The sequence below is a fragment of the Pundamilia nyererei genome, unplaced genomic scaffold, assembly GCF_000239375.1.
Source record: "Pundamilia nyererei isolate P.nyererei 1_Seehausen unplaced genomic scaffold, PunNye1.0 scaffold00050, whole genome shotgun sequence".
Lineage (NCBI taxonomy): Eukaryota > Metazoa > Chordata > Actinopteri > Cichliformes > Cichlidae > Pundamilia > Pundamilia nyererei.
This window is the reverse complement of record NW_005187451.1, coordinates 1,734,684-1,753,554: the sequence shown is the minus strand read 5'-3', so window position 1 is coordinate 1,753,554 and position 18,871 is coordinate 1,734,684. Positions and strand designations below refer to the sequence as shown.

The 18,871-nt window shown below is 44.5% G+C and overlaps 1 protein-coding gene across 3 annotated transcripts; it reads left to right on the top strand.

Annotated features, from left to right (window-relative positions):
• Window positions 1-1,075: 1,075 nt before the first annotated feature.
• Window positions 1,076-18,725, top strand: myo1f (myosin IF). Of its 3 annotated transcripts, none has more exons than XM_005733136.1 (29): window positions 1,076-1,585; window positions 1,716-1,864; window positions 5,140-5,268; window positions 6,350-6,439; window positions 6,577-6,671; window positions 6,784-6,871; window positions 7,008-7,097; window positions 8,593-8,724; window positions 8,874-9,008; window positions 9,248-9,380; window positions 9,698-9,894; window positions 10,027-10,107; window positions 10,230-10,316; window positions 10,457-10,543; window positions 11,429-11,596; window positions 11,691-11,776; window positions 11,860-11,941; window positions 12,018-12,124; window positions 12,211-12,309; window positions 12,403-12,547; window positions 13,714-13,828; window positions 13,922-14,091; window positions 15,050-15,195; window positions 15,436-15,582; window positions 15,662-15,810; window positions 15,927-15,998; window positions 16,395-16,602; window positions 17,566-17,726; window positions 17,824-18,725. In XM_005733136.1, the coding sequence occupies exons 2-29, from the start codon at window positions 1,862-1,864 to the stop codon at window positions 17,898-17,900; spliced, it is 3,279 nt and encodes a 1,092-aa protein (XP_005733193.1). In that variant the 5' UTR covers window positions 1,076-1,585; window positions 1,716-1,861; the 3' UTR covers window positions 17,901-18,725. The 3 variants fall into 3 exon arrangements, with proteins under 3 accessions (XP_005733193.1, XP_005733192.1, XP_013766336.1); XM_005733135.1 differs by having other exon boundaries at window positions 1,076-1,607; XM_013910882.1 differs by lacking the exons at window positions 1,076-1,585; window positions 1,716-1,864; window positions 5,140-5,268 and adding an exon at window positions 5,448-6,198 and having other exon boundaries at window positions 6,337-6,439.
• Window positions 18,726-18,871: the final 146 nt, after the last annotated feature.

Sequence of the window (18,871 nt, the reverse complement as noted above, 5' to 3'; positions counted from 1 at the left end):
CCCGTGTCTGCATGCTCTGGCTTCCTCCCACGCTCCAAAGACACCCAGTTAGTGCGGTTAAGTTTATTGGAAACTCTAAATTGCCCATAGGTGTGAATGTGAGAGCGAATGGTTGTTTCTGTGTGTTAGCCCTGCGACCTGTCCGGGGTGTACCCCGCCTCTCGCCCTAAGACAGTTGGGATAGGCTCCAGGGGCCCCGCAACCCTGAAAAGGATAAGCGAATGGATGGATAGAGGACTCGAGAACCTAACTGCTGTTTGACAAAACCCATCTGCTGTTGGATGAGATTAACCAGTCAAACGTCTGTAACAGATTTTATGAACATCAGTGTAGCTACAGAGAGAACCTACAAGCCAAGAAAGGCTAGATACAAATAAATGCATTGAAAAGATTTAAAAAATCAAAGAAATGGACACCAATATTTGTCTATAAGCAGATCATAGGACAACCATTAGTAAACAGATGGAATCATCAGACTCAAACGCTGGGCTGATGTTTAAAGATTCCAGCTGTTCCAGCTGTTCTCAGCTCCTCTGGCTGACGGTCCCGCACCGGTTCATACACGGCGAGCGTGAGAAACACAGGCACCGAGGCGAGACGTGAAGTGCTTTAAAAGGATTTTAAAATCAGCAGCAGCTCGCTCCTGCGTTCCCTCCGGTCCTCGTGTGAAGCGGGTGTAGAACGTTTAGTCGGAGAAAGTTTCTTCCTCTGTGCTTTAGAAGCATTGACTGAAATTTACACCCGCACGAGGATCTAGAACAAATTTAAAAGGAATCGAGGCCGCTGGTTTAGGTCACAGCTCGAGCAGCTGAGCATGCACCACAGGCCTAAATGCAGGCCTGCATTTGTCTCTGTGGTCCCGTGTTATTAGGAGACACGGCCGCATGCAAAACACATCGCTATATATTATGTGCAACACCTGAAAAGAGACTGAGTTAAAAACGGTAGAAGTAATTAAAAGGAGGCTCATGAGACAACCTCGAACACACTAGTGAAGTTCCAACCACAAAGACACAAAACTAAATACAAACTAAGAAAAACGTGACTTTAAACGACAAGAGAAAAAAAAGGAGTGCACTGACAATAATGAGAAACAATCAGAGGTGCAATCACAGAGAAACCCCACATCTGAAAGAGTCACAAACCCGCCCGTGAATGAATGAGACCTGACCCTGCGCTGGCACGCGCATCTTGCAGGAGCTTTAAAGACTCTCGATCCAGCTGACGTAAAACACAGGAAAACCAGCAACTGACACCTCCACTCACACACTACAAAGTCGACTCTGAATGAACCCGTCTGTTATTATGGGCGTTGGAGGCAGCAGCCTCTCTGACAAGACAAACACTATGAGAAGCCGCTACATGAAGCGACCACAGCCTGGGTGGAGCCGCTAACACACGGCTGAAACACCATCATTTGGCAACTGATTTAAGATAACTATCCCCTTTCTGCGGATGAGCGTCGCTTGCCGTCAACGCTCGCCTGCTGGCGAACTGGGCTGACTAATTGTGCCGTGGACCCGGCCGTCGTTTCTTCATCCTCCCGTCTGACGACTCCGAGCATGACAGAGCGCAGAATGGAGAAGTAAGCGGCTGGGCTTCATGCGGTGAGTTAATGTGCATCAGTGTGTGTTAGAGCAGTTCTTGTTTCACACACACTGCCGGTGGGAGTATGAGGAAGTAGGTTTTTGAATGCTGTACTGGATGTCTTGTAGGGTGCTGGTTGCTGTTGGCTGTCCTGGTTGTGCGATGGCAGCAATCTAAGGTCAACCTGTGGATTTTTTACAACACGCGCAAACCCCCCCCCACACCATCTCTCTGGACAGTGGACGGCTGAGGAGGAGAGAGGCCCGCGGGAACAATGGTACAGTACAACCACCTGCATCTGCTCTCACAGCTGTAACATTTTGTGCATTTCAGTTACCTGTTTGCTGTGGTTTTCTCGGCTGAAAGGGCGAATTGTGATGGCTTTGTACGTTTTCAGTCAGTTTTCTTTTGCAAAGCAAATTCAGCTCATGTCACTTTTCTCCTTTTCTAAAAGCCAAAGGAGGATTTTTTGTGCTTTAAAGTGAGTTTTGGCATCAGAAGAGATGAGATAAGATCTCTTCAGGGGAATTCATCTCCTTCACAGCAGCAGAGTGATGTTTCCTCTTTTTCAGGGACAAGCTCACTTTCTCACAGACTCGAGCTTAAAGCAGTGCTGTGCGATTTCAATTTGAGGCACAGGTAGAAACTTTCAATATCATAGACAGAGTAAGAAAGTGACCAGTCGAGCAGGAAAGACAGATGAGCTTGAATTTAAAGGGAGGATAATGAGGAGTGGTGCACTCGAGGGGGCTAACGGACCGAGCTGCAGGCAGCTGCAGGAAGAGAACTGGTAGCATGTACAAAGTTTAGAGGGTTTCACAAGATGCAGCGATGAGGTGTGAGAGGGGAAGTGGACTACAGGAGAGGCCTGCAGTTTCTGTCACAACACTTCCTCCTTGCACACAGAAGGTCTCCACACATCCAGGATCGCACAGCAGTCGTAGCTGCACCAGCAGCCACATCTGACAAATGGAGGTAAACGAGCAGTTTCAAGAGGGAAGAGAGTGAAAATGCACGCCCAGCTCCCTGTTTACATGCCACCTTTACATTTAGGCTCCGAGCCATTTATCTGTCATCATCTCAAGTGTGACAAAAGCTTTCAAATCTGTGTCGCGCTCGCCTGTTTACACATGACAGCAAAGGAAGAAAAGGAACAAAACCGTGCCCGACAGAAATAAATTATGAGAAGTGTCAAATGCATCACAGGGTCGTCTTTTTCTTGCTTTCTTTAAACAACTGTGCAGAAAGTTCCGGTTTGATGTGGAAAGCTTTTGAGATTCAACGTCTGCTGATAACCACACCTCACCGCAACTGACTGGCATGTAGTTTGTGGTTCTTAAGGTGTTGGATATTTGCATTACTTTTTTTTCTTTTAAAGGCGGCTGGTCTTTCAGTGAAGACTAGTGTGATGTCATCACAGCTAAAAAACAGGAACATGTTTTTTTTCTTCCTGGTGGACGATGTTGACTTTTTAAAGGTTGTATAAACATAACTAATAACTTTACCTCTATAATAGTCTCTCCAGTCCTACAAACCTACTCCTGAACTAGTTCAATACACGAGTATCCACTTAATCTGTACACAGCTCCATTTAAAAATGATATAAGGTTTAAAGGAGGTCAGCTACTGCGGGCAGCCGATGATTTAATCTCAGTTAAATGGCATCTACTTACCCCCTTGCTTTGCATTTTAATATTGTAGGAAAAAATCAGAGTATCAGAAAGCATCAACAACAATCATGTGACCCCCTGTTAGCATCCAACTGTCAACAGTGGGAAGAAAAAACTCCCGTTTAACAGGAAGAAACCTCCAGTGGAATCACGTTCAGCCATCTGCCATCGAGACAGGACGACAGGCAAACTCTTACTAATTGCTGGTGTGTGATAATCTGTTAACCAGCAACGACGTTTGTGTATCAGCTCATCAGTAGGTGATCATTAGAAACCAACACCGCATCAAAGCCGTTTAACCTCTTCTAGTAAAATATTAAAGACGATCGCAGATTCTGATCTCGCAGAACATAAAAATCTGGTATTTGAGTTCTATTTAAAGAGACGCTGATCTCTGCTATTTCTCTTCTAGTCGTGTTGTCATCACGTCACTGAAAGGCACCGAAGCTGTGAACTCATCCTGCCAGCAGCACTGTCCGAGTGCTGACGCCTTCATTTATAACAGTCGTTACAGGGCAAATTCATATTGATCCACGGATTAAAATAGTCCCCAGCTTTGGCGTAGTTTGGGTCTGTTTAATGGAGTTTGTGTCAGAGTCATATCTGATTTATGCTTTAAGCTCAGAGGGTGTGAGCACTGGCACGTATATGAGAAAAAAGAGACTCGCGAATTAGCTTTAAGCTTGTGACTTCCGCCCGCTCTTTCCCCCTCAGGGGCTTTAAATTCAGAAACAAAAGCGCGCACTAAACACGCATGCATGCTGTGCTTATTTAAGACACTGATATGTAATCATGCCCGTCACACACGCAGCATCTGTATGCATCGTTCTTTGTTGGCGTTTGCACACTGACAGTGTTTCATAATGAAACTTTGTGTTTCTATTTTTTGCTGATGAGCTAAAAATGAAGCATCAGCAGAATCTGTTTGTAGAGGTTCTGCTAATATTTGTGGCTAATTAAGCGTTTATTGTTTTTCATAAGAAGGGACTGAAACCAGCAAGATGTTAAAAAATCTAAGGAAATACGACTTCTTAGCACGAGGTTTGTTACAATGTGCAGCGCTTTTCTTCATGACGTGTAGAGACGGAGGTAGAGGTCACGCTCACCGAGGTCATAGATGAGCACAACAAGCTCACCAAGTGACAAAGACGTCATAACCGAGATGGTGAAGTGACAGATTGGTTCTTCAACTGTGGCTGGATCCTTCAGCCTCTTCTTCACCCACTTTGGCAAAGAGACCTCCTTTGTGTTTCCCCAGCTTTCACCCATCAAACACAGTTCAGGCTGAAATAACAACGAGGCGAGCGCTCCTGAGCTGAAACTGTGGAAACAATCAGTTTATTGCTAGTTTATCTTCGCCTCCTGTGTAGGTGTCGCATTGTGTTGAGGCAAATTAGAAGAAGCTTCTCTAAAATGTCCGAGCTAGAAAATGAGCTCACCTCATCTGTGACCAGTTTCCTGGTAACGAGCCCCGAGCTTCCTGTAATGACAACCACACTGGTAATTGTGTTTTTGGCTTTACTGATGCCAAAGCTTGAAACGCTTTCATTTGAAATCTTCGCTGGGCCTCCTGTTTTCTTTTTTTACATGTCTTTCTTCCTTTGCTTCGTTTTTGGTTTGCTCGTTTCCTTCCTTCCTTCGTGATGCCCACACGGCTCTCTAAAGCTCTCGTCTCTACAACAAACACTAATATTGTTTCAAAATGCTTATTTTTCCGGTCCAAATTCCCACTCAGCCACAGAGTACGCTGAGCTACGCTGCTTTTGCGTCACAGCGTGTGGTAGTTTCTTTGATGAGGAAACCCAGCTTGAGTAAAATGTCCTTTTAAAGATTATTGCAACACGTCGTTACTAACAGAGTCTTCCTCTCCTCTGCGATTCAGGCAAAGTACCACTGGCAGAGTCAAAATGTCAAGCAAAGCGGCGTGGACGACATGGTCCTCCTGTCAAAGATCACCGAAGACGCCATCGTGGACAACCTGAAGAAGAGATACATGGACGACTACATCTTTGTATCCTACAAGCTGTGTTTGATGTTGTAAATTATACCTGCAGTCTGACGGGAACTAAAGGCCTCTATTTAAACTGTCCCCACAATCTGCTCCATCTTCACATTGAATCTCGCTAAAGAACCCGAACGTGAAAGCATGAAGTGAAAAATCACCTTGGCTGAAATGGCCTTCTTCCATATTTGTGTACAGTCTTCTTATCCACCCACAGATGTGCTGATCAAAACACAAATTCACACACAATCAAACAAACATATATGGGCATAAATACAAGGAATGCACTCTTCCTCTTCTGAGTTCACCGTGTGACTCAACAGTCCACTTCCGTCTTCTGAAAGCACAGCTGAACGTCAGAGCCATATTTAGAGAAAACACCCATCCATGTTAAATCCTGAGTGAGAGCGAGTTGATGTTATATCGAGAACGACTCGCTTAGATAAGAAGCTGTTTGTTAATCACGTCCGGTGTCTTTGGTTAGGGTTACTCTCCTGTTAACGTGGGATCCTTGGGTAATGCAGGCCTCTGTCTTACCAGTCTTATCAGTGAGGAAGTGAACTGATAACGACACTGATCATGTCTGTCACACGTGGCTTTATTTAGGTTACAATGGATTCATGACTTTGGTATTTCCCCTTCCCTCCATCTGGCAGGTGGGCCCCATGGGTAGTCATTCAGGTCGGTGAGCACCAGGCAGATTTGGCTTTGACATTAGCAGAAATATGTCAGCGATGATGTCACCGTGACATTTTGGTTCAGACTTCGTGTACGGTACGAGCGTGAGCTGAAACTTGTGATTTGCTTCAGCCTCGGTGTTTGAAAGCGCGCTGATGCGAGGGCTGCCAGCGTATACTTTGTCTGTTTTCTGTTTCACCTGCAGAGTGAAAGCGTGAAACCTGCCCCCCAGGAAGCTATTAGAAGATGGGGTGTTTGAAGGTGCCTAACATTAGCTTTAGCTCATATGTCAACAGAACAAAGCAAAAACATTTCACTTTCTTCAAAACGTCTAATGTACGTACGCTCTGTTTAAGCGTATTTAAACCATATGATGCATCATTCCCAAACTTTCCTCAGCCGCCCTCTCCAGACTTACATCGGCCCTGTGTTGATATCTGTTAACCCCTTCAAACAGATGCCCTACTTCACTGACAGAGAGATTGAACTCTATCAAGGAGCTGTGAGTGAATTTTCATCGCCGTCTTCTCATGACTTCTTTAAACTTGTGGCATATGTGGTGCAGAGGTTCTTCCTGTTGCCTGCTGTTGCCCTATGCTCGTTTTACTCAAACTGACCTCAAACCGTTTCGCTCTACAGGCCCAGTATGAGAATCCACCGCACATCTACGCCTTGACTGACAACATGTACAGAAACATGATGATTGACGGGGAGAATCAGTGTGTTATCATCAGGTGAGTTTTCTGCTTCCCACGCTGACGCCCATGCTGTGCCGTGCAGGTATGTTTGACAATAAAATATGGCTTTGCGGTGTGTTGTCTGCCTTTTTTTACGTGGCTGCGGTAGCGGTGAGAGCGGTGCTGGGAAGACAGTGGCTGCCAAATACATCATGGGTTACATTTCCAAAGTATCTGGAGGAGGATCGAAAGTGCAGGTACAGACCGTATGCTCGCTCCGCCTTACATGAATCTTCAAAATGAGTCAAAAAACCTTTAAACTTCCTTCAGTGTGGCGTGGAGGTTTTTCACTGTCTGGTGTTGTGTTAATGTTTGTGTGCATGTGTGTGGCAGCATGTAAAAGAAATCATCCTGCAGTCAAATCCTCTGTTGGAAGCCTTTGGTAATGCCAAGACTGTTCGCAACAACAACTCTAGTCGTTTTGTAAGTATGAGTTTTTTACTTGAAGACCTGGTGTGGATGCTTTCTATCAAGTTTATAGTTATTAAGTAATATACCTGCTCATTTAAAAAGAAAAACAAAAAGAAGTCAACCCCACACCCCAAAAATAAAACATTCAAGAGTTCAGCAGTCACGTATAATTTTTTCACAAATAAAGGCCCAGTGTTCTTGATCTGAACCCTTTCAAGTATTCAACTATTTATGGATCCTTCGCAGTTTTAAGCTCGACTTACACTTCTGTGGTAAATCTACACCCTCACAACGTAACCGTAACCAAGAGAAATCCAACAATCAAATGAACCCTTTCAGCAAGCACTCTGCATCAGTGGGAAGGAAAAACTCCCTTTTAACAAGAAGAAACCTCTGGAAGAACCGGGCTCGGGGAGGGCAGGAAGCCGGGACAAAGGAACACCAGGTTACCTGGAAGAGCACTCGCTTTAGCTTGCTGAGTGTGCTAGTTGTAAAAAAGCTAAGATGGTGAGCTTTATAAACAGTACCCATGCTGAATATCAGCTTATTATATTAGAGAAATACCCTCAGCAATCCCACGATCCCCTATGAGCAAGCGCTTGGCAACAGTGGGGAGAAAGAACTCCCTTTTAAGGCCTCCAGTAGAACCAGGAGTGTCAGAAAATACACAAACTCTGTGGGAGGGAAGACAAGGTGTAGTGGCACCAACAGCAGCACATAAACAGACGGGAGCGGAGAACAAGTGCTCATTGTGTTTTGGAAGTCCCCCACCCGCCTGATTCAGTTTTATCTATGACCTTTATCAAAAAAAGGAACGCTTTAATCTTAAAACTAGCGCGTGTGTCTGTCCTCTGAATCCAAACTGGAAGGTGGCACCGCTGTAAAGCGTCCTAATAGCTAAAGGCTCCGCCCTCTGTGCTACTTTTGGAAATTCTAGGAGTGAGAGTGAAGTGCTCCATTGGAATAACACGGTACTATGATGTTTTTAAGGTGATTAGCTAATATTAGCATGTAAGTAATAACAGCTGTCTCCAAGCATTGCAGAGCGAGGTTGTGCAGAGCCACATATGTGCCTGTAGCCTCATTACAAGTGATTTATTACAACGTGCACTTCAACAACACTTTTATTGCATTCATTCTGGTTTCTCATCAGAAGGTCCTAATGATGTGACATCACACCCATAAACCACCCTGACCTGCATGTCTGCAGCTTTAGTGTGAGATATCAGAAGAGCAATTAGTTATATTTCCTGTTACCCTTTGTACACCGTCACAGCTCTCGTGTACTGAGCGTGCAGTCAGATGCACGCATATATTTTCTGACTCATATAAATGTAGTGAACATGGAAGTGGTTTATCTTTAGGAAACGGTCGCATGATTTGAGAACCGTCTCATCCTGAAAGCAAATTTTGACACTGACTGATCTGCAATAATGAGTGAGGACAGATTTCCTCGCAGCCTCGTTTCTCAACTCCAAGTGTTGACTTTGATTTTTACATTAATCAGGGGAAATACTTTGAGATCCAGTTCAGCAGAGGAGGGGAGCCAGATGGTGGAAAAATATCAAACTTTCTGCTCGAGAAGTCAAGGGTGGTCAGCCAGAACGAGAACGAGAGGAACTTCCACATTTACTATCAGGTGAGAGGTCGATGAGCACAAACCGCAGATTAATAGCAACTCCTTTAAAAAAAAAAAGACAGAGTTCCTCTTAAGCTGCAAGATCTTCATTCAATATGAAGCCAGTGTGTGTGTGTGACTCCTGCTGGGCCTGCGTTGGTGTCTTCCAGTTGATAGAGGGAGCTAGTGCTCAGCAGAGAGAGGCCCTGGGCGTCATGACTCCTGATTATTACTACTACCTCAACCAGTCTGGGACATACAAGGTGGATGGGACCAATGACAGCAAAGACTTCCAGGAAACTATGGTACGCAAACTTATAGGTGGGATCCAGTGGTGTTCAGCAAACCTGTGCTTGGTCCCAGGTTTGCTGTGTGGAAAGTCTGATCAATGCTTTGTAGCTAAACCCATTATAGTGGCTCTAGCTGATCTACATTGATTGCTGGCAGGAAATAAAATGTGGACGTAAAGTAGTTCTGCTTGACGTCTCCTCACGTTGTGGTGAAGCTGCTGCCGTCACACTTTCTTCTTGGATTTGTTCTTCAGGAGGCCATGCAGGTGATTGGGATCCCAGGTGACATCCAGACGCAGGTGCTGCAGATCGTTGCGGGTATCCTCCACCTGGGAAACATTAGCTTCATAGAAGCAGGCAACTATGGGCAGGTGGAAAGCACAGACTGTGAGTGCGACACACACATCTTCTGTTCACATGCAGTCATACTCCCGCTGGATATCACCATAACAAAGGTCGTCCCCGGCACACGCCCTACAAATGAATAGAATCTCTACATACAGACGACTTCCCTGTTTACTGCCTCAGTAGATAATTGGTGGTTGCATCCAAAGCAGCAATGATACCCTCCGTTGGCTTCTGTCTAGGGAGGGTATCATTAATTCATCATAGGAAGTCTTTGCTTATGGCATAATAAAACACATCTGAATTACGAGTCCGTTTTTGGCACGATTGAACTACAACTTGACTTTGCTTTGCTCCAGTGCTCGCATTCCCCGCCTATCTGCTGGGCATCGACCCCAACCGTCTGCAGGACAAGCTGACCAGCCGGAAGATGGATTCAAAGTGGGGAGGGAAGTCTGAGTCCATTAACGTGACCCTGAACCAGGAGCAGGCCAACTACACACGAGATGCCCTGGCCAAAGCGCTGTATGCACGCCTCTTTGACTACCTGGTGGAGGTAATCACGCTTGATGATGCAGCTGAGCAAAAACAGATTAAAGAAAATGAAACATTTGCTTTGAATTCAGCTGACATGTATTCACGCACCTCATCTGCTCTTTGCATTTGTCTCGTGTCCTTACTTCTCCAGTCTATAAATAAAGCCATCCAGAAACCATATGAGGAATTCAGCATCGGAGTGCTTGACATTTATGGCTTTGAGATATTCCAGGTTAGGCTTCTCATAACTTCCAGATACTTAACCTTTGCACGCATCCACTAAAAGACTAAATGTGTGTTTAATAGCAGGATTTGTTTCATCTCTTACTGACTGTGTTGTATTCGCTTCCTCAGAGAAACGGTTTTGAGCAGTTTTGCATCAACTTTGTCAACGAGAAACTGCAACAGATCTTCATCGAACTCACCCTGAAGGCTGAGCAGGTAACTATAAATAAAACGATATAAATAGAATTGAATTGTAACTGCACTGTGCAGCGCATGCATTTGACTCCACTGTGTTTCAGTTGGTGAGGATCACTGTATGTCCTCAAACCAAATGTTTTGCTCTCATTGTCTCTCAGGAAGAATATGTTCAGGAGGGCATCAAGTGGACGCCCATCGAGTACTTCAACAACAAGATCGTGTGCGACCTTATTGAAAATAAACTGGTAAGCTCATAAACGCGATGACTGACGGAGGGTTTATGCAGATCGTGTAAAACTGGCTCTCATTAGAAAACAAGTGGGCCCCTAAAGCAGCGAGAGTTTGGTGCTCTGCTTCCTGAAAACAGTGAAACGGAAGAACAGAGCGCTCGGGGTCACAACAGGAAGAATCAAGTCACGTGACCAAGATATAGCAGTAACATCGGGGGTAACATTTGCATTTTGTTTTTGGAAAAGTTTTATTGCACATTTATTTTCACAGTAAATCAGATAATATATGATATTCCCAAAAGCCAAAAATGGAAGAAGAAAAGACATATGAGGCATTGGTGGAGGAGCTGCAGTTTTATCTCCTTGTATGAATTTGTGTGTTTGAAGTGTTTGACTGGATGACTAAAAAATGGGGATTTACATGCGGTCTACAGACATCAGGCTTTCAATCAAACTACTGTATAAAAGTAACTTTATATAAGTTTTACTCTGGTCTTTAAAGCTCATATTAAAGCTCTACACATGTTTACTGGGAACCTCTAATTCAATTTGAATTCAAAAACATTACAATCAAAAGTTACCAGGTGGTCATGTCAGAACATTTTGTATTATGTAACTGCACGTGTGCTAATTTGTATCAATTTCTGGTGGTGGTCAGAGGGCCCGGTGGCGCCAGAGTCCGGCAGCCTCGCCTCTGTCAGTGCGCCCCAGGGTGGCTGTGGCTACAATGTAGCTGCCATCACCAGTGTGTGAATGTGTGGATGACTGGATGTAGTGTAAAGCGCTATATAAATGCAGGCCATTTACCATTTCTAACAGATATTTCTTATTCGTTTATCTAAAAGTTATCAAAACTCGTAAGAACAAAATCGCAGCTAAAAAGCCGTCGTCTCTTTGCAGAACCCTCCGGGTATAATGAGCGTGCTGGATGATGTGTGCGCCACCATGCATGCCAAAGGAGAGGGTGCAGATGGCACTCTGCTGCAGAAACTGCAGGCTGCTGTGGGGACGCACGAACATTTCAACAGCTGGAACTCGGGCTTTGTTATACATCACTACGCCGGGAAGGTAAGATTTGATTTTGTTTGCTCGATGTGGCGCTTATAAACCTCAAAGATTTGTTTTTGGGGGTTTTCAGTGAAAATATCTGGTGTCATCGCAGGTGTCGTATGATATCAACGGCTTCTGTGAGAGAAATCGGGACGTGCTTTTCCCCGACCTCATCGAGCTCATGCAGAGCAGTGAATTGTGAGTTTCCTGTACTGGTCTGATTGTTGCACTGAAGGCGTAATTTAAAAAAAACAATGCATTAAAAAAACGTGTCTCTTTAGTAACTTCATCCGTAGCTTGTTCCCCGAAAACCTCAACACAGATAAAAAAGGAAGGCCGACCACGGCAAGTTCAAAGATCAAGGTGAGAGCTTTTCAATCTGTTGACGGTTGATTTTGTGCAGCAGCGCATTCGTCTCACGCTGTTGTTTCCCTCGCAGAAACAAGCGAACGACCTGGTGAACACGCTGATGAAGTGCACGCCGCATTACATCCGCTGCATCAAACCCAATGAGACAAAGCGGCCGAAAGACTGGGAGGAGAGCAGGTGAGAATGCTCGCCGTCACGCTTTGAGGAACTCTGAAAGATTTCACAGGGAACGTTTGCTGATCAGCGGCGCTATCTGTTTTTAGGGCCAGGCATCAAGTAGAATACCTCGGACTGCGGGAAAACATCCGCGTACGAAGGGCTGGATTCGCATATCGGAGACTCTTCAGTAAATTCCTGATGAGGTAAGTTTAATCGTGCGTGTTCATGGAATCCTGCCTGAAAAAAGACACACAGCTCTCACTGTGATTTGTTTGTTTGGTGCTTTTTGAATCCAGGTACGCCATTCTGACAGCCGAAACATGGCCGTGCTGGAGAGGGCCAGAGCAGCAGGGGGTGCTTCACCTCCTTCGCTCCGTCAACATGGATAACGATCAGTACCAGATGGGACGCACCAAAGTCTTTGTGAAGAACCCCGAATCGGTACGGAGCTTCATATTTTATATTCCCTCAGGCTGCATATTTGTTGAAACCAGTGTTGTAACATAATCAACTTATCTTGGCGATCGTGGCTCAAGAGTTGGGAGTTCGTCTTGTAGTCGGAAGGTTGCCGGTTCGAGCCCCGGCTTGGACAGTCTCGGTCGTTGTGTCCTTGGGCAAGACACTTCACCTCCCGCCTACTGGTGGTGGTCAGAGGGCCCGGTGGCGCCAGTGTCCGGCAGCCTCGCCTCTGTCAGTGCGCCCCAGGGTGGCTACAGTGTAGCTGCCATCACCAGTGTGTGGATGGGTGGATGACTGGATGTGTAAAGTGCTGTACAAATACAGGCCATTTACCATTTACAAATAAAGAATATCATTGCCTGATATAAGCTCTCGTACATCTCAGTGAGGTAAAGAGCAGAGAAGATTATGCTGCATGTGTTTTTTGACTCATCTCAGCAGGACGATATTAATGTTGCTGCGCTCAAATGTTTGCGTGAAAAGGGACTGAAATAGCTTCAAAGATTAAAAAAGTTCAGACCACAGCTACTTTCTAACCTCCACATAGCTGCAACATGTTGGGGGAAGTTTTTCAGTGAAACAGGCTTGACAGCAGCTAATAATACTGCCTCAGCTGGTTCATTAACCACTTTAATTCCATTTAATGTATAAAAAAATATTAGTCCTTTATTTTTTATTAGTCCTTTATTTATCCAGGTAAAAACTCTCATTGAGATTAAAAATCTCATTTCCAAGAGAGACCTGGCATATATTGAAATATATATATTGAAAGGCAAAGACTCTACAAAAATACAGAGGAAACTCCGGCAATCAGACGAGCTCCTGTGAGCAACGATTTGGTGATAGTGGGAAGGAAAAACTTCCTTTTAACAGGAAGAAACCTCTGACAGAATCCGGGGGAGGAAGACGGGACAAAAGACACACTGAGACAGAGAGCCAGATATTAATGATAACTAATGATTAAATGTAGAGCGGCACATAAACACGGAGAGAGTGATAAAGGGGGAGTGAAGAAGAAACACCAAGTGCATCATGGGAATCTCCAAGCAGCCTGGGTCTATTGCAGCATAGCTAAGGGAGGATTGAAGGTCACCCTGCTCTAACATGCACTAAACCTGCAGAAATACTCATGCACATATGCCTTTCAGCTGTTTCTGCTTGAGGAGATGAGAGAGAGGAAGTTTGACACTTTTGCCAGAATCATTCAAAAAGCCTGGAGAAAATTCATCGCGAGGAAGAAGTACGAACAGATGAGAGAAGAGGGTGAGTTACACAAACGGCGAGATTCCCCGCACAGGTTGCACCAAAGAGCTTGAGTTGGTTTTAGAAATGTTTGTTGTTCCTTGTGACTCGCAGCCTCAGACATCCTGTACAACTCCAAAGAGCGGAGGAAAAACAGCATCAACAGGAACTTCGTTGGCGACTACCTCGGGCTGGAGCAGAGGCCTGAGCTGCGGCAGTTCCTCGCCAAGAGGGAGCGCGTCGACTTCGCTGATTCGGTTAACAAGTTTGATCGCAGGTTCAAGGTTTGAATTCTTGTGTTTTCGTCCAATCAAAGAAAGAGTTGCAGTACTGTGCAAAAGTCTTGAGCCAATCCGTCATTTCTTTATATTCTGCTAGAAAAGTGATTTATTGAAACATGTTGCAAACATACATGGAAATAGAGTATAAAAGAGAAAAGGTGAGTTTTTACGTTCTAACAAGCTTGACGGTTTCGTGTGACCACCTTGATTCTTCAGCCTGAATTATCCTGGGCAGCTTTCTTTAAGTAGTCTTCAGGAATACTTCTTTTCTTGGCTCCTTGAAGGACATTCGCAGCTCTTCTTTGGATGTTGGCTGTCATCTGTTCTGCTCTCCATCAACATGACCCCACACTGCTGCAGCAGTGTTGCGGTCGAGGCTCTGGGGAGGCCCGTCCACGTGTGTGTGCTCGGGATGTTATATCAGGCATTTTTCAAAACTTTTTTATGTGTTGTGTGTAGAAACAAGCTCGATTGACTCGCAGGTCAAAAGCATTCCTCTGAAAACCGTCAGGCACAAGCAGCCAATCGCCGAGGAAAACAACTGAAAGACCTTCAGAAAGTCTGGAAAACTATTGCCTAAGAAAACGTTGATAAAAATAAGGAAATGAAGGGTGGCTCAAAAGTTTGGCAACGTACTCTCTGTTCAGTTTCTATAACAATAAGACCTTAAGATTTATAAAAGACATTAAATTCACGCTTTCTTGCTTGTTGTCGACTTCAGAAAAAATGTACCCAAAGAAAAAAAAGAAAACCCAACAATCATGTGACCCCTTATGAGCAAGCAAACTTGTTCATAGGGGGTCACATGATTGTTGGGTTTCTCTGTGTGTGTTATTGTAGGGTCGACCTTACAACATAAAGCACATCGAGGCGCCTGCTGCTGTGATTTGGCGCTGTATAAGTAACTGAGTTGTACCTTGTCCCCAGAGTCACCCGCTTTCCTTTTCTCCCCCCAACCCAGTCTATCAAGAGAGATTTGATCCTGACACCGAAAGGCATCTATCTGATTGGCCGAGAGAAGGTGAAGAAAGGACCTGAGAAAGGACAGATAAAGGAAGTACTAAAGCGGAAGATGGAGTTTGGAGGCATCAGCAGTGTCTCTCTCAGGTGTGTATCTAATTAACACAGATTCATTACTAAAATCTCTCATTTTTATGTAGCCTGTGCATGTTGTTACTGCTGCTGTTGCTGAAGTGAAAAATGTAACTGCATCCTCTGCTCTCTTCTTGCTGCTATTTTAACGCTTCCTTGAATGTCTTTCAGTGTTTCAGTTACCCGCACTGCTTCCTCTTTCTGTTTTTAAACTTCAGCAAGAGTGAGTTCATGGTATTTTTTTTTCCTTCTTAGTACGAGACAGGATGATTTCTTCATCCTCCACGAAGCCCAGTATGACAGTTTGCTGGAATCCAACTTTAAGACAGAGTTCCTCAGTTTGCTTTCCAAACGCTACGAGGAAGTGACAAAAAGAAAACTGACAATCTCCTTCGGTGACAGGTCGGTAGAGGAACACACAGCCTTTGTTAGCATGAGAAAAACACGCAGGGGTGACTAACGCAGGTTCTTCTTGCTTCAGGCTGGAGTTCAGAGTGAAGAAGGAGGGCTGGGGTGGAGGAGGCACCAGAATAGTAGTGTTCCAGAAAGGCCCTGGAGACGTGGCCCAGCTCAAACCTGGAGGGAAGACCCTGTCTGTCACAATAGGAGATGGTCTACCCAAATCCTCCAGTAGGTTAAAATAAGTCATGATGCCGTATAGACTTGAAAAAAGTAGGAACAAATTTAAATAGTAAATAAAATGCTGCCTGTATAAGCATCCTAACTGTCCCACTTCTTTTGATTAGAGCCAACCAGGAAGTCGTTTCCTCCGTCTTCTGGTGGAGGAAGAGGAGGAAGAAACCACGTAGCGCCCAATTGTAAGCCACTACTCACCTGTGATCCTCACTTGTGGAAAAACCCTTCCCAGTGGCTCAAAGTAACTAAACAGGAAGTGTGGATGTACTTATTGAAACATAAAGTACTGCAGTATTTACACTCTGTTGCATTTTGATTAACTTTTCAGCTGTTTCAATCATAATCCTTTTTACTTTGTGTATTGAACAGCCGATTGCTTACTTTGTACATCTAGGTCGTAAATAAAAGCTCGTTCAGTACGACATATGGCTGCCGTATGTGAAGCTGTAAAACAATAAAGCAGCAAAGGCACCAGTGATAACAGTCGTGTCATGTAACACTGAAATGGGCCGTTCTGAGTCTTTACCGTCGTACTGCTGCTCTGTTATTGAAGCACACGCTTCGTTCTCTCTCCTCAGCGCATCAGAACGGTGGAGCCAAATTCCCCAGAGGTCCTCATAACCCACAAGCCGATATCACGTATTCCTCCCCGCAAAAGCAGGGCCGACCACTCCAGGGAGGCCCGCCCAAACTGGGATCCCAGAGAGGGCCCCGACCTCCAGCGCCAAACCAGTACAACCAAGGAAACTTGGACTTCCTTAATGTGCCTGATCAGGGCATGTCAGGGTAAGACATGTTTAAAAAAGACATTAAAAAAGAAAGGAAGGTGTGGTTTGTAAGGGATTACCAAGGTGAGGCTGAAACCTGCGAGTAACTGAAAGTTAGAGCGAGGCAGAGAAACCTGTTTGTTTTTCACTGAATTACTGAATCATCTCTTCCATACTAGATGCTGTTTCACTGGTTTGGGGGGGGGGGTGTTCTGGGAACAAAGCAGTTCCTACCAGCTGCACTCAGAGGCGGGTCAGAAAGTCTGGTTAAATAAATGTTGGGGTTGAGAGAGATTTAAACACATTAATTCCTTAATTCTGGGGAGAAAAATCACGACAGCCTCTCTTTAATCCATCCAGGGTGTGGCGCACGCTGTTGGCTAAAGTCAAAGACTCTGTCAACGACAACAACACCCTGCTTTTATGTTTGTTTGTTTTTCAGCTGATGGTCTGTTATTCTGACCGCTGCTTTTTTGGGATACGGATGAGACCGGACTGGGATGAGTCCTGAGGATGTTTTAGCCGAGACTAGTGCTGGTTTGCAAAGTTCACTGACTGTGGTCTTAAACTGGATGCTGCATTCTGCTAAAAATGAATTATTAAAACAATCAGTAGTTAGAAGGAAACTGAACAGCTGATTCCTCAGAGGCAGCTATAATTAAGCCCAACTTTAAGCCTTTTAAGGGGTAAGTTTTACAGAAATTACCTCTCATACGGAGAACAAAGGGGATCAATATCTACAGAGAGCAAAACATATTTTTTCCTGTTGTAAATTTAGATATTTTAACATGAGATTTTATTGGGATTGACTCGCTTTTAGAGCCAGCCCCCAGTGGCCAGCTGAGGAACTGCAGCTTTTGGCACTTTTGCCATTTTCAACCCACGCGTGACAGTTAAAAGTTAATTTGATTCATGTTAGTAAATAAATAAGATGTGAATAAATTATGGTCATGAGCACCTCCTTTTTCCCCCTTTGTCACAGGAAGCAGAGGAAAATGAGCATCCCCCAGCGACCTCCTCCTGCTCCTAAACCGCAGCCTCGACCTCAGGGTCCTCGCTGCCGGGCGTTATATCAGTACGTCGGCCAAGACACGGATGAGATCAGCTTCGAGGCCAATGATGTGTTAGATCTTGTCAAAGAAGGTGCGTGCACGAAAGCAACGACATGTAGGGAGATGCATATTGATGAGATAGACTGGAAGTGGTTCATGACGTGTTTCTTTACCGTTTCTCTCCGCAGACCCGTCAGGCTGGTGGACGGGCAGAATTAGAGGGAAGGAAGGTCTCTTCCCGGGTAACTATGTGGAAAAGATTTGATGAGAACCTTGCGAACGTGTCTGTGTTTGCTCATAAACAGATGTAATTCAGCACATTCAGAAACTGCCTGCGAGTTGTTCACGGATGCATCGGGGCTTTCAAAGGGTCGAGCTCTCTGATGTTTGAGCCCCAGCTAATTTACCCGGCAGCGTGCTGTAGAAGCAGAACACATGAAGGATTACTCTTGGGTTTATTATCGCTAAAGCACAACTGCAAATAGCTGCTCAGGTTCCATCTTTGTCTTGGTGTCAAACAATCCCGTTGAGAAAGAAACCAGCGAGGTCTTCGACGTCACCTCTGACTGGTTCCTCCACGACTCAAGTTACGCCGAGTGAAGGCGTGACAGAAGAGCAGCATGAAAATACTGCATCGCTTCCTGATGTTTACACTGTTTTATCTGCCTGAAGCTTTCTTCACGATCAATGACGACCACTTCTTTTGATTAAGTCAACAAGCGTCTAATCGAGTGATAACAGACTTTTGAAAATACTGATGATGATGATGCTTTTGCTCTGAAACTTCAGATCAAATCAAAGCCATTAAGAGGAGCAACATTTTAATGTCAGTTATCTTTTTTATACTCTGAATTTTTTTACTGATATTTCTCGTGGTATTTTCTTGTATTTTCGTTTTAATAAAAAAAGGAAAAAACTTTTATTTCCACGTTTTTACCTCGGGGACTTTTGCACGTGTTTGTTTTGTGTTGCCAGTAAGTTAGAAAAACATTTGTGAAGAGCAGAACACAAAGAAAGAGATGGATGAACTTGAATGTGATTATTTTGGCCAGCTTTGTATTTTTATTTTAACTTGTGGTGGATTTTTGTAAAATATGTGATTACTTTCAGTCATTTTGTTCAGGATTTTTTATGTGAATGAGAAGATTAAAATAAAGACTCCCTCAGAAAGATTTTTCTTTCAGTTGTTATAAAGTTTGACATGTTTGCTCACAAAAATAATATTATGCCTGTTCT

Excerpts from the sequence above, each read along its gene's own strand:
- myo1f (XM_005733136.1), top strand. Across the intron at positions 11,597-11,690 it reads TACATCACTACGCCGGGAAG|GTGTCGTATGATATCAACGG; the intron begins GTAAGATTTGAT and ends GTGTCATCGCAG. Across the intron at positions 11,777-11,859 it reads CTCATGCAGAGCAGTGAATT|TAACTTCATCCGTAGCTTGT; the intron begins GTGAGTTTCCTG and ends GTGTCTCTTTAG.